General features: G+C 47.7%; 1 protein-coding gene across 1 annotated transcript; it reads right to left on the bottom strand.

Annotated features, from left to right (window-relative positions):
• Positions 1-1,029: 1,029 nt before the first annotated feature.
• Positions 1,030-11,573, bottom strand: CCR9 (C-C motif chemokine receptor 9). The gene is made up of 3 exons (XM_006751611.2): positions 11,385-11,573; positions 4,579-4,625; positions 1,030-3,010 (listed from the first exon to the last, which is right to left on the bottom strand). The coding sequence occupies exons 2-3, from the start codon at positions 4,597-4,599 to the stop codon at positions 1,922-1,924; spliced, it is 1,110 nt and encodes a 369-aa protein (XP_006751674.1). The 5' UTR covers positions 4,600-4,625; positions 11,385-11,573; the 3' UTR covers positions 1,030-1,921.
• Positions 11,574-12,087: the final 514 nt, after the last annotated feature.

Below are 12,087 nucleotides of genomic sequence, written 5' to 3'. Positions count from 1 at the left end.
CCCTGTGACACATGGTCTCAGAAGCACAGTATCAGAAGGGCACTGAATGGAAAAGCCAAACTCAGTAGTGTTTTTTCCACCTCACTGCAACCGTGCTTGTTGCTTATTCTCCCGAGTTCCTTAAAAGCCACCTGGGGTCTCCTGGAAACGGTAGCTGAGCGATGGCTCTGTCCATACACTGGCCTTGGGGACGTCACCCTCCCCTCGACTGTAAGCAGCGCTTGTTATACTGGGGCCCATGTCGCTTTGCTGGTCCCAGACCGATCGATGCTTATTTACCCCCAGCCGCCTGCACACGGGATGGGTTAGCAAAGCCTTCGTATTACTGCCCATTTTGCGCTCCCTTTATTGCTCACGAACATGTACTTTAGAAGTGGACAGGGAGGAGGAGGAGGATGTGGCAGAGTCCGGGGCTTCTGTGCCCCCTTTGGAAGCCATGCTGTTGGGACTGAAACCCCAGTGGTGATTCACAGCTCTCAGAAAGAATCAGATGCCTCCTCGAGAGCAAGTGGCAAAGCCGGGTGGTCTGTGTGCCGCTCGAATAGCCCCCCTTGGAAATTCCACTGGACTCATTGGGACAAACCTGGGAAATAAGCTTGACCAGAGGAGAGATAAAAACTGGGCACCCAAAGGGAGGTGGTGGGGGGAGTAAGTGGGGAATGGGCATTAAGGAGGGCACTTGTGATGAGCACTGGGTATTGTAGGCAAGTGATGAATCACTGGATTCTAGCTCTGAAACTAGTAATACACTATATGTTAACTAACTTGAATTATATTTTTTTTATTTTTTTAAATATTTATTTATTTATTTGAGAGAGGGGAGCAGAGGGAGAGGGAGCAAGAGAATCTTAAGCGGACTCCGCACTGAGGAGGGAGCCCCATGCAGGGCTCGATCTCACAACCCTGAGATCATGACCTGAGCCGAAATCAAGAGTCGGATGCTTAAATGACTGAGCCATCCAGGCGCCCCTAACTAACTTGAATTTAAATAAAATCTCAAAAAATAAACAAAGAAATGAGCAGTCAAGATGGTTTTAAGGTATTTTGGAGATTTTATTTCCTTATCTTGGCCTTATTCTTCACACTCTAATAGGGCTATTGGACCTTTAATGGGACACTTTTAAAATACAGAAATGATGAAGAAAGTGACAAGTAATGGGTATTTTTACACAGTCCTCAAAAAGCACTTTTTCCAATATATAAAATGTTTTCACATGTGAGAGCCAGATAGTTAAAAGACACAAAGCAAAAGTGAATTGTATTACTTTTTTTTCAGCCTCATCTCTCAATTGGAAGCCTTTGAACACGTCAGCACTATATAGTAAGAAAAGGAGAAGCAGCGTGGAGGCAGATATCGTTCCAGCAAGCTCAGAAACAAGAGGCTCAATAAAACCAACCCGCTTTATAGGGAGCAAAGAGGACCATCCCAAAAGCCACTCGGCAGAGTGAGCCCATGACAGAGCTAGGGCCGGTTCTGCCAACTCGGGCTCTCAGGGTCCCTGCACAGTCTGACCAACCCCTGTGACACGAGTGGACAAGCAGAGTCCTTGGGCAGGTCAACCCTGCAGCCAGCTATGGAGTCACAGAAGAACTCCAGAGGTCAGCTGCATTAACGCTTGGGCAAGTGGCAAAAAGCCAGGGTGGTCTGCAAGATCGTCTGTTGGTCCTCCTTTGAAAATTGCGGCCATTGTTGCCAATGACAGTGACAGTCTCATGGGACAGCCAGGCAATTTGGAAAACTCTGGCTTGGAAAGTCTAAATTAAGTAATTGCCCAAATTCATCTTTTTCTGGGTTCTTCTTTTTCCACACTTCCTTTTTCTTCTTCATCATTGGTTTCCCTCCAGTTGCATCCGTGGGGCAGCCGTACCTGGATTTCTCATGACTTCCGAAGAGGGCCATCCGTGTTGGAGCAGAGACCCCTCAGTAGGAGAGAGCCCCCGAGGTTGTCTCCAACAGCATGGATGACAGCTTCACGCTTCCCTCTCTCCTCATGAACGAGACCCACTGCGCCTGGCTGATGCAGCCCAAACTCTTCAGGGTCTTCATAAGATCCCGGCGGAATCTCTCACCCACAAAGACATAGAGGATGGGGTTCAGGCAACTATGGAAGAAGGCGATGGTTTGGGTGACCTGGAAGCAGATGTCAATGTTGGTGGAAATGGCACAGTTGGAAATGAACACGGTGTAGGCATCGATGGTCTGCACCAACAAAATGCAGTTGTAGGGGAACTGAGATAGGACAAAGACCGTAAGGACAGTGATGGTCACCTTCAGGGCCTTGTGCTTGGATGACTTCCTGGCTTGTAACAGAGTGTGAATGATGATGGTGTAGCAGCACACCATGACCACGAAAGGGAGGAAGAAGCCCAGGACGATCTTCAGGGTCAAGACAGTCGACTTCACTGTGGCACTCTGCTCACTAGGGTAAACCATGGTGCAGATGGTGATGTCAGATTGCTCTTTGAGTTGACTGTACATGATTTCTGGGATGCAGAGTGTGGCCGCCAACACCCAGACAGTGAAGCAGATCATTTTGCTGTACAGGAGTCTCTTCTGCCTCCAGGTCTGCGCTTTCATGGCCTGAGCGATGGCGATGTACCGGTCCACACTGATGCACATGATCAGCAGCACGCAGCTGTAGAAGTTCATCTTGTACATGCTGTTGACCATGCTGCACAAGAAGGGATGGAATCTCCACTGGTCAGCGGCGGCAATGGCCCAGAAGGGAAGGGTAATGAGAAAGAGAAGGTCGGCAATTGCCAAATTCAAGAGGAACATGTCGGTCATGGTCTTGACTCGTGTGCAGTACCAGTAGACAAGGATGACCAGACTGTTGCCCACAGCGCCCACGATGAACACGAGCCAGTACAAGGGTGGGAGGAAGTGGCTCGCAAACTGCCTGACATTGTTTTTCTTACAGAATAAGTCTGGAAAGTTGTAGTTCACGTAGTCATCCATGGAAGACGTGGAGTGGTAGCTGTAGTCGTCGGATATGTTAGACATGGGGTTCTGCAAGGAGATACCAGACACCGTTAGGTCAAGGACAATCCTTTGGAGGACTGCAGGATGGCAGAGGTGTGGACCACATGACCCTCCCCATCCCAAAAGTCTATGACAAGACAGAGACATGTATGCATGGAAAGTAGGCATGTCTTTTTTTTTTTTAAGATTTTATTTATTTATTTGAGAGAGAGAGTGAGACAGAGCAAGAGGGGAAAGGGTCAGAGGGAGAAGCAGACCCCCCAGCCGAGCAGGGGACTGCTTACGACCTGAGCCGAAGGCAGTCGCCCAACCAACTGAGCCACCCAGGTGCCCCGAAAGTAGGCATTTCTGAGAGCGTCTGCTTGGATCACCTGGCAGATTTATATGTTCAACGAGTGTTTATCGCACACCGAGGCTACGTCAGGTACTGTATGCATGCTAAAAATGCAGTAGCGGCTAAGTCAGACAGGGTTCCCCGCTCTTGTGGAACCCATCTCCTAGTGGAGGGCACACACAGGCAAACCAACAGTGACAGGACATGTGACAAGTGCTCAGACAGGGTATGACCCCTTTGGGACCAGTGATGGGCACAAAACTTTTATCAAACTCTGAATGATTCTGATTTCTCCTCTCTATTCCATACTCCCAAAAGGTTCCTTAGAGTCTCCTTAACTTTTCCGGGTCCAGATTCCTCTGAGTCTTCTGAAAGCTATGGATCCTCTGCGCATGAAACACCAACACACACACACACACTCACACACACACACACACATTCATGCCCTCTCCCGTGCATGCACATACACAAACACTGGGACAGGTGACATAATTTTCAGGATCCCTTGTTCAAAATTTGTTAAGAATGTCAAGACAGCAGAGCATTAAATCAAGCAGGTGGCACTTTTAGGTACGGGCCCTGTGCAGCTGTATAAGTTGAACACCCATAGACCATTCTGTGGTTTCTCTAAAGGCTCTGTCCTGTTATGCAAGAAGCCCAACCAATGGGCTCACCAGGGTTTGTTTTTTTTTTAAACCACATTATGGATTGTCCCTCACCCTTGTTTGTCTTGATTTCAGAACAGACACAAAGGGGGCACCTGGGTGTCTCAGTCGTTAAGCGTCTGCCTTCGGCTCGGGTCATGATCCCAGGGTCCTGGGATCGAGCCCCGCATCGGGCTCCCTGCTCTGCGGGAAGCCTGCTTCTCCCTCTCCCCCTCCCCCTGCTTGTGTTCCCTCTCTGGCTGTGTCTCTCTCTGTCAAATAAATAAATAAAATCTTAAAAAAAAAAAAAAAGAACAGACACACAGAACCAAGCTCATCTAGTTAAAAATCATAAACACACTTACCTGTTAATAAAATCTCAAATAGCATTTTCCTCTCACTTTACCACATACCCCAAAGTTCTTCTGGCTTTGTGTGTTTGCAAAGACCTCTGTGCCAGGGCCAGTGGCCCCTCTGGGGCACAGCTCAGCCGAGATCTTGCCCCAGGGAGACCGCGCAGAGAAATCCCTCCCCACCGCGGGTTCCTTCCCACACTCCCCAAAACAGGCAAGACAACAGTGCGTTTGGAGGAGACTGAGGAGCATGGCTATACTCACTGTGAATTCTGTGGCCATCATGATGGATCAGAGATGCAAGCTCGCTTCTAGAAAGAGAGGACAAAAGTCAAAAGGAGGTCTGTCTTATAAAAGAACAGTAATAAACACCTAAAGGTGGAAATTGAATGTTAAATTAATTTGTTCTTATGAAAAGAAAGAATTCCAAGCAAAAGTTAGAGTCCACAGGACACTGATGTCAAGCTGAATATTCTAGATTTCAAAATGATCTTGGTCATTAACAGAGGAATGAGAGAAACCTCTCCTCTGAGAGCCCTTCGGGGCCTTAATGTTTTCCCAGCACGTACTTTTTACATTAGCTCGTTCTCTCTTGACTCAACTTCTCAATCAGAGCTGTTTTGCTAAATGCCCCCACCTTTATTTTATCAACCAGGGGGCTCCTGAAGATCATAGGACAGAGGTTGACTTGAGAACCCTCTGGGCCCAGACTCCGCAGGGTAACCAGGTGGCAAGGACATGGGGGGACAAGGGCTGGGTCCCTCTCCCAGAGGGGTTCAGAGCCCCAGTGCCTACCTACATGCTCCATTTACAAGCCCAGGATAGGAAACTGGGCCCTATTTTCTCTGTCCCCTGACTCCAGCAGGAAAAGGAGGTCCCAGGATTTGTTTAGCAAAGAAGATGAAGTTAGTTCCCTAACACAAACAGCCTCCAACCTGACTTAAATAAATCTTGGCTATTGTTCGTATGTGCTTTGAATCTCTGTAAACCCACCCCGACATGACTCAGGGAAAAACGGCTTGCCTCTCTTCAAGGCAGGGTCTCTGCCTGAGCTGGCCATTTTTTTAATACTTTTAGCCAGCATATTCCAAAGAACCATGTCCAGCACCACGCCCTAAATTTCTAGAAGAAAACAATTCCCCTTCATAGATCCAACCTTAACCTTTTGGTTTCCTTTCCATAATACAGCATCGTGACTCAACCTCCTTTTCTGAAAGTACGGTGGTTTTCAGTACCTGATGTGTGGTACAACTACTTTGGAAAACGGTTTGTCGGGTTCTGAAAAAGTTAAACATACACTCAGCCTGTGATCTAACCATCCTGCTCCCATGTACTTACCTAACAAAAACACAAGCATGTGTCCATACAAAGACTGATATACGAATGTTCACAGCAGCTTTATTTATAGTAGGAGTTACTGGAAACAACCCAAATGTCTGTCAAGTCTCGGGAAGGGATAAGCGAACCGTGGCGTGGCCACACAATGGAATCAGAATGAGCAACAGATACACACAGAGCCACACTGATGACTCTCAAAATAATTATGCTAAGTAAAGAAGCCAGACCAAAGCAGCACATACTGTGTGATTCTACTTACATAAAATTCTAGAAAATGCAAACTAATCTATTGTGAGAGAACGCAGACCGGTGATTTCCTGGTAAGAGAGGGAAAGAGGCAGGGGAGGGTGTGCTGAGGGGGAGGAGGGAGGGGGAGGGGCAGAGGCACACCAGGAAGCCTGGGGGGTGGGGGTGAAGAATATGCTGGCTCCACTGATCCTGTGAAGGTTTCGTGGGCATATACGTATGTCAGAACTGACATTCTGCACTTTAAATATGTGCAGTTTCTTTGTAGTTGGACCCCAATAAAGTGGTTCAACTGAAGAAAGGAAAAACAGTGAAATCTCGTGAAAACTTTCTGGTTTTCTTCCTTCCTCAGAGTCCTCTCTGGCCTTCAGCAGGCGAGGAAGAAGGTGGCCAGAACTTGTTCCTTGCGACCTTCTTGCCAGCAACTTCTCAAAAATGCCTTGGGAGTGCCTTGTGCTGGTTATTGGAATTGAGGGCTCAAGATGAACTCGTGTTTTTATTTTTTATTTTTTTGAAGATTTTTTTTATTTATTTTGAGAGAAAGAGCGTGAGAGAGAGAAAGAGCATGAGCAGAGGGGAGGGGCAGAGGGAGAGGGAGACGCAGGCTCCCCGCCGAGCGGGGAACCCGATGCGGGGCTCCATCCCAGGACCCCAGGATCATGACCTGAGCCGGAAGGCAGACACTTAACGACTGAGTCACCCAGGCGCCCCTGGACTCATGTTTTGTTTTTTTTTAAAGATTTTATTTATTTGACAGAGAGAGAGATAGCAAGAGCAGGAACACAAGCAAGGGGAGTGGGAGAGGGGGAAGCTCTGCAGGAAGCCTGATACGGGGCTCGATCCCAGGACTCTGGGATCATGACCTGAGCCAAAGGCAGATGCTTAACAACTGAGCCACCCAGGTGCCCCTGGACTCATGTTTTTAAAGCTTAGATAGATAGATAGATAGATAGATAGATAGATAGACAGACAGACAGATGATTTGTGTGTATATGTACATGTATTGTCTCCTGAAAGGACCCAGAAGAAATGACACAACAGAATAAGCATCCAGTGCCCAGATCTTAGTTTCTAAATACCTTCCTCTACCAAAAGGAAGCAGGACTCTAGAGAAATGTCTGACTCCGGAGCTGGGGCAGAGACACTAAAATGAACCTGGAACTGACTGTTTTTTTGTTTGTTTTTTGTTTTTGCATCAGGAAGCAAGTGTTTGAAGGACCATGAGGACTCGTCAAAAGGACGTAGGTGCCAACCTGCTGGGGCTCCCACTAGCCAAATCGGAGGTGATTTGGGCACCAAATTAAGTAATGGTGGCAATCATTCTAGCACATCCAATTACGTGAGGCTCCAGGAATCCATACTGATGCAAATAAATGAGAAAATAAATGAAGAGGCGAGAAAGCTCTTCTTATGGTGCCAGCTACTAGCTACAGAAGGAATCCTGGGATTGGAAACTCACCAATGGATGCTGAAATTAGTGGTGGATGTTTGGGAGCAGGGATGTTGGCCTCATCTCAGAGACTCGCCCCGCCGCCAAATTCCATATCATCCCATTGACTTTACCGTCCTCTATTTTGTTTCTGAAACATGCTCTTAAAAAATAAATTCTTTTTTCAGGGCGCCTGGGTGGCTCAGTCATTAAGCGTCTGCCTTCGGCTCAGGTCATGATCCTAGGGTGCTGGGATCGAGCCCCACATCTGGCTCCTTGCTCTGCGGGAAGCCTGCTTCTCCCTCTCCCACTCCCCGTGCTGTGTTCCTGCTCTCGCTATCTCTCTCTCTCTGTCAAATAAATAAAATCTTTTTAAAAAATCTTTAAAAAAAAAAAAAAATGCCCAGTTAACGTGGAAATTCCCAAAGCAGCTCGTGTAATTCTACGACAGCTTGGGGAACAGGGAGATAGGTTTTTGAGACATTAGCCAGAAAACACTTCATATATTTCTAGTACCTGGGGCTTCCTTTCTACCTGCATAAAAAGCCTGAATATGAAGAGATAATATCGAAGAAAACAAACTCCCAAGGGAAAAAAGTCGCATAAAGAAGAAAGAATGGCTTTGGTATGGTTAGTTATAGCTAGTTAGTGGGGAGTGTAAATTGCGTGTCCCCACACTCTCTAGCCTTTAAGAGTCAGCAAAAAAAAAAAAAGTCACCTCCTCAGTGAAGCCCTTTGGGGTTTCCCCAGTGCTGGAGACAGGATGGTTAATATTTGCACCCCTCCTGCCCTCTTGCCCTTGCCCTGTGCAAACTTTTCAGAGAATGAAGCTATCTGTCAAAATTTACAAAGCACAACAGCTCTGACTCAGCACTTGATCTGCTGGAAACATGCCCTATTGTTATTCTCACAAAAGAACATAAAGACACACCTTGGGAGATGCATGTGGCAGTATTTTTTTTGCAGAACAAAAAAACTAGAAACAACCTAAACACCCAGCAATTGGTGATATTTTGATACATCCTTCAATAACACACAAGTAGTCCATAAAGAGAATAAATTAGACCTCACACTGATACAAGGAGGTCACCAAGAGCATCAGGTAGAAACGCAAGGTAGAAGACTATGTTGCATGATCTTTAAAAAAAAAAAAAAAAAAGGTATGTAAAAGTTACACACTTCACTGCTCATCAGTACTGAAACATTTTCTGGAAGGAGATTGAACAATTATGGCCAGTGGAAAGTGAGACTTTCATTTTTTTCCTTTAGGTTTTGTAAACCATTTAAATATTTTACTTTGTGCAGAAATTTTATTTTAAGAACTATCGTAAAATTAACTTGTCGCCTTTTTTTTTTTTAAAGAAGCCCCAGGGTGCTTCCATTCCCTACACCATACACCTGTTTGCAAAGCTCGTCCCCAGAAGGTACTCACAGCCTGCTCCAGGTGGCCTGAAAGGTAGCCAGGACTGGTAATTAAATTCTCTGTGGCTACTTTTTGCGACTTTGAGATCCTACATTAGCTTTTTGTGAAGCTTGTCTTGTTGCTGTTATAAATGTGTGTCTGGCTCATGGAAAATTTAGAGAGAGTCAAAGAGTAAAATCAAAACCTATTCCTCCCTAGACCCACCATCAAAAGACACTGCCGAAGTCCCTCCATCTAGTTCCCCTCCTCCATCAGAATACTCTTGGGAGATTTTATTGCACCCACTGCAAAGTCTCCAAGCTCGCTTTCATTTTCTTCTCGCCCCTGAGAAGGAGGCAAACACCCACACATAACAAAGCATACTGAAAGCAGGCCCCTCTCGGGTCTGCTGGGAATGCTCGTGTCTGGCTCAGCACCGCACCAATCTCTTCTCGCCCTTGGAAGGGTGGCCTCATTATGGGGCTGCAACTGCTCAAGTCTGAAAAGCCTGCCCATGTCCCGCAGCATAATGGATGTGGTGAGGGGAAGCACGACGGACCCCCAGCTGTCCCTGGGTCCATCCCTTTCTGCCTGTGGGACCTTAGCAAGAAGCGACATGCCCTCACCGAGTCTAGATTTCCTTGGCTTGCAAGGGCTTGTGGCAAGGGTCAAGTGCAATGCTCTTTGCAGAATGCAAAGGGCTGTGCGAGAAGGAGGGAACATTCTTCATCCCCCAGCTACTCCTTCAGTGTGTCTTGACACCAGATACACCTGCTCGGCTTAAACACGGTATGAGACATGATCCATGTCCTCAAGAAGCTCACATTCAAGTACAATGGATACGTCATTGCTGCAAATACCAACAATGCTAAATGCTACCAATCGCTTTGGGAATTAAGAGGAGGAAATCATGACTCCAGCGCTAGGGAAACCCAGGAAGGCTTCATTGAGGAGGTGACATTTTTTGCTGACTCTTGAAGGCTGGGGATGATGGGGAAGTGCAATGAGGGGAGAGAACACTGCTCAAGAGCAGGGAAACGTATCCACAAAGGCATGAAAGCCAGAAAATAGCAGATGTGTATAGGAGCTTTGGTGGTGGTAGAAGGAAGAGAGAGCTGTTAATTTACCAAAAAAAAAAGTACCTCTGAGAAAAGTTAGGCTGGCCTCCATTACTATCCAACCATTATTTTTCTGTTCTCCTCTGTCCTTAAGTAATCGACACGAAAATCATCATGGAGGGACGCCTGGCTGGCTAACTCAGTAGAACTTTGGTATGCTTGATCTCCAGGTTGTGAGTTCAAGCCCCATTGTTGGGTGTAGAGTTTACTTTAAAAAAACATCATCATGGAACCCCAGCCTCCCTGCTCACTGGAGCCGGTGAGCTGGGTACAGATACTAATGCGAGTGAGGAATGTGGGTGTTACTTTGATTTTTGTTCACTTTGCTACACCGAGATTGAATCATCTCTTGCATTTTTTTGGTAGCTCTGCTTTTTTTAACACAGCCTGAAAGCAGGGTCTCTGAGCTGTCTAGCAGGCTGCAAGCCTGGGTCGGGCGCCTGCCCCCTGCCCTGCAGTAGCCTGTGAGTGGGGAGTCCTGGTGGGGGGCTTCAGAGCAGACAGACAGATATGGAGAAAAGAGATGTCGAGCTCCAGGGGCTTGTTCAGCAGAGGGAGGAGGAGACGGGCTCCGGCAGGCTGGTGGCCGCCCCCCACGTCCAGCTCCGGGCTCGGCGACAGCTTGCCTGTCGCACTGGTCAGCTACAGAGCCTCGGCTGACGGGAAACTGCAGAGGGTACGCGTGTTGGAAAAGACAAAGCCGTAGTCACTGAGGAGTCCTTGAAAATAAAGGAGCTTTGCTGTTCTCTGATTATAAAGGAGATTTTGTACATTTCATATTGCACAAAAATAACAACAGCAACAACCCCAGAGCAAATCAATACGATGACGACAATTAAAACTGCTCAAACAACCCTTTCTTGGGTTGGCTATTAGTCACTTTCTGAGATGCATCCTTTTAGATGTTTTCTCTGCAACATAACCTCACACACACACAGTTAATGGGAAGGGAATCGGACTGCACAAATCTTTATGGATCCGGCTTTCTAGATAACGTTCTTTCCCAGCCCACTTTTGCAGATTAACGTGGAGCTCTCGTCAGACTGGATAGCCGTGGGGTATTCCATTGTCTGGTTATGTCACAGTTCACTTAACCAGTCACCTCTCGGTGCAAAGTTTGCTTGCTTCCAATTTCTCACTGCTACAGAGAATGCTGCCCCGGGCATCCTGTCCATGGGGCAGTCTCTCAGACCCAAGGCCCTCCTGAGGGCTTCACTCTCCTAGTGCTGACCACCTTCTTGTCACCTGTCCCGAGTGCCTGCTTCTCCCTCCTGTAAGGAACAAATCACAGAACAGACTGCCTTGAACCTTTACTTCACATGTGTGGGTGGGAGGGTGTCTTATTACTCATCCTAGGAAGCCTGGGCAAGCCACTACCTAATTCACCTTTGCCTCCCTGGAAGCTTCTAGCAAAGCACCTGGTGCTCATGACCACTGGACAAATGAGCAAAAGCCTGGGTTTTAGAAGCCATCAAAGCAATGCACAGTGAGGGCACAGGAGACCCTGGGATGCGCGGATGAGAAGGGTGATACTCACTGTGGAGCGCAACAGGAGAGGGTCCAGGAGAAGGTGGTCCCACCAGCTGTGTGTGGGAGGAAGGCTGGTCTGCTCTCTGCCTGGGATGAGGGGCAACGCTTCTATGCGTTCTGTGCAGACAACATCGGCAAAAACACTAAAGGAAGTCAGGCCACCCCTGCCTGTGTTGTCACTGGTGGGGTGGCCCCGGAGGGTGGGGATGGGGAGTCACCAGCTGCAGCTCCAGCAATCAGCAGAGTTGATGATTTGCAACCAGAAGTGAAAAACCAAGAACCACTGGGTTAAGGGAAACCATCTTTCCTGAAGACTCATCTACAGACGGGAGAGGCTAAGAACAATGTCTTTTCCTAGACAGCACAGCTACTTACAGGGAAATTGGGGCGTGGGGGGGAGGAAGAGAGGCTGTTGAGAGCGGTCAGCTTTGCCAGGTTGCTAAGGTCTCCCCCAGGTCTGGCTGGACTTGCAGGGGACCAGCGCCCCCAGCACTGTCCGTCACCGTGTCACCCTCTTTGGCCTTGACAGCTTTGCCCAAACCCATAGAGCCCTCCCACCTGTTGCAGACACAGTCGCTACTGGCCACAGGGCCCTTTTCAAATCCAAACTGATTGAAATGTAACTAGTTCCTTGGTCACAGCATCCATGTTGCAAGCGCTCAACGGCCCCACGGATATGGGTGGCTTCTGCAGAAGACAGCACAGATCTC

The sequence above is a fragment of the Leptonychotes weddellii genome, chromosome 1 (genome assembly GCF_054177405.1).
Source record: "Leptonychotes weddellii isolate Sample4059 chromosome 1, ASM5417740v2, whole genome shotgun sequence".
Lineage (NCBI taxonomy): Eukaryota > Metazoa > Chordata > Mammalia > Carnivora > Phocidae > Leptonychotes > Leptonychotes weddellii.
Note: the sequence above shows the minus strand (reverse complement) of the source record. Positions and strands in the feature narration are given on the sequence as shown.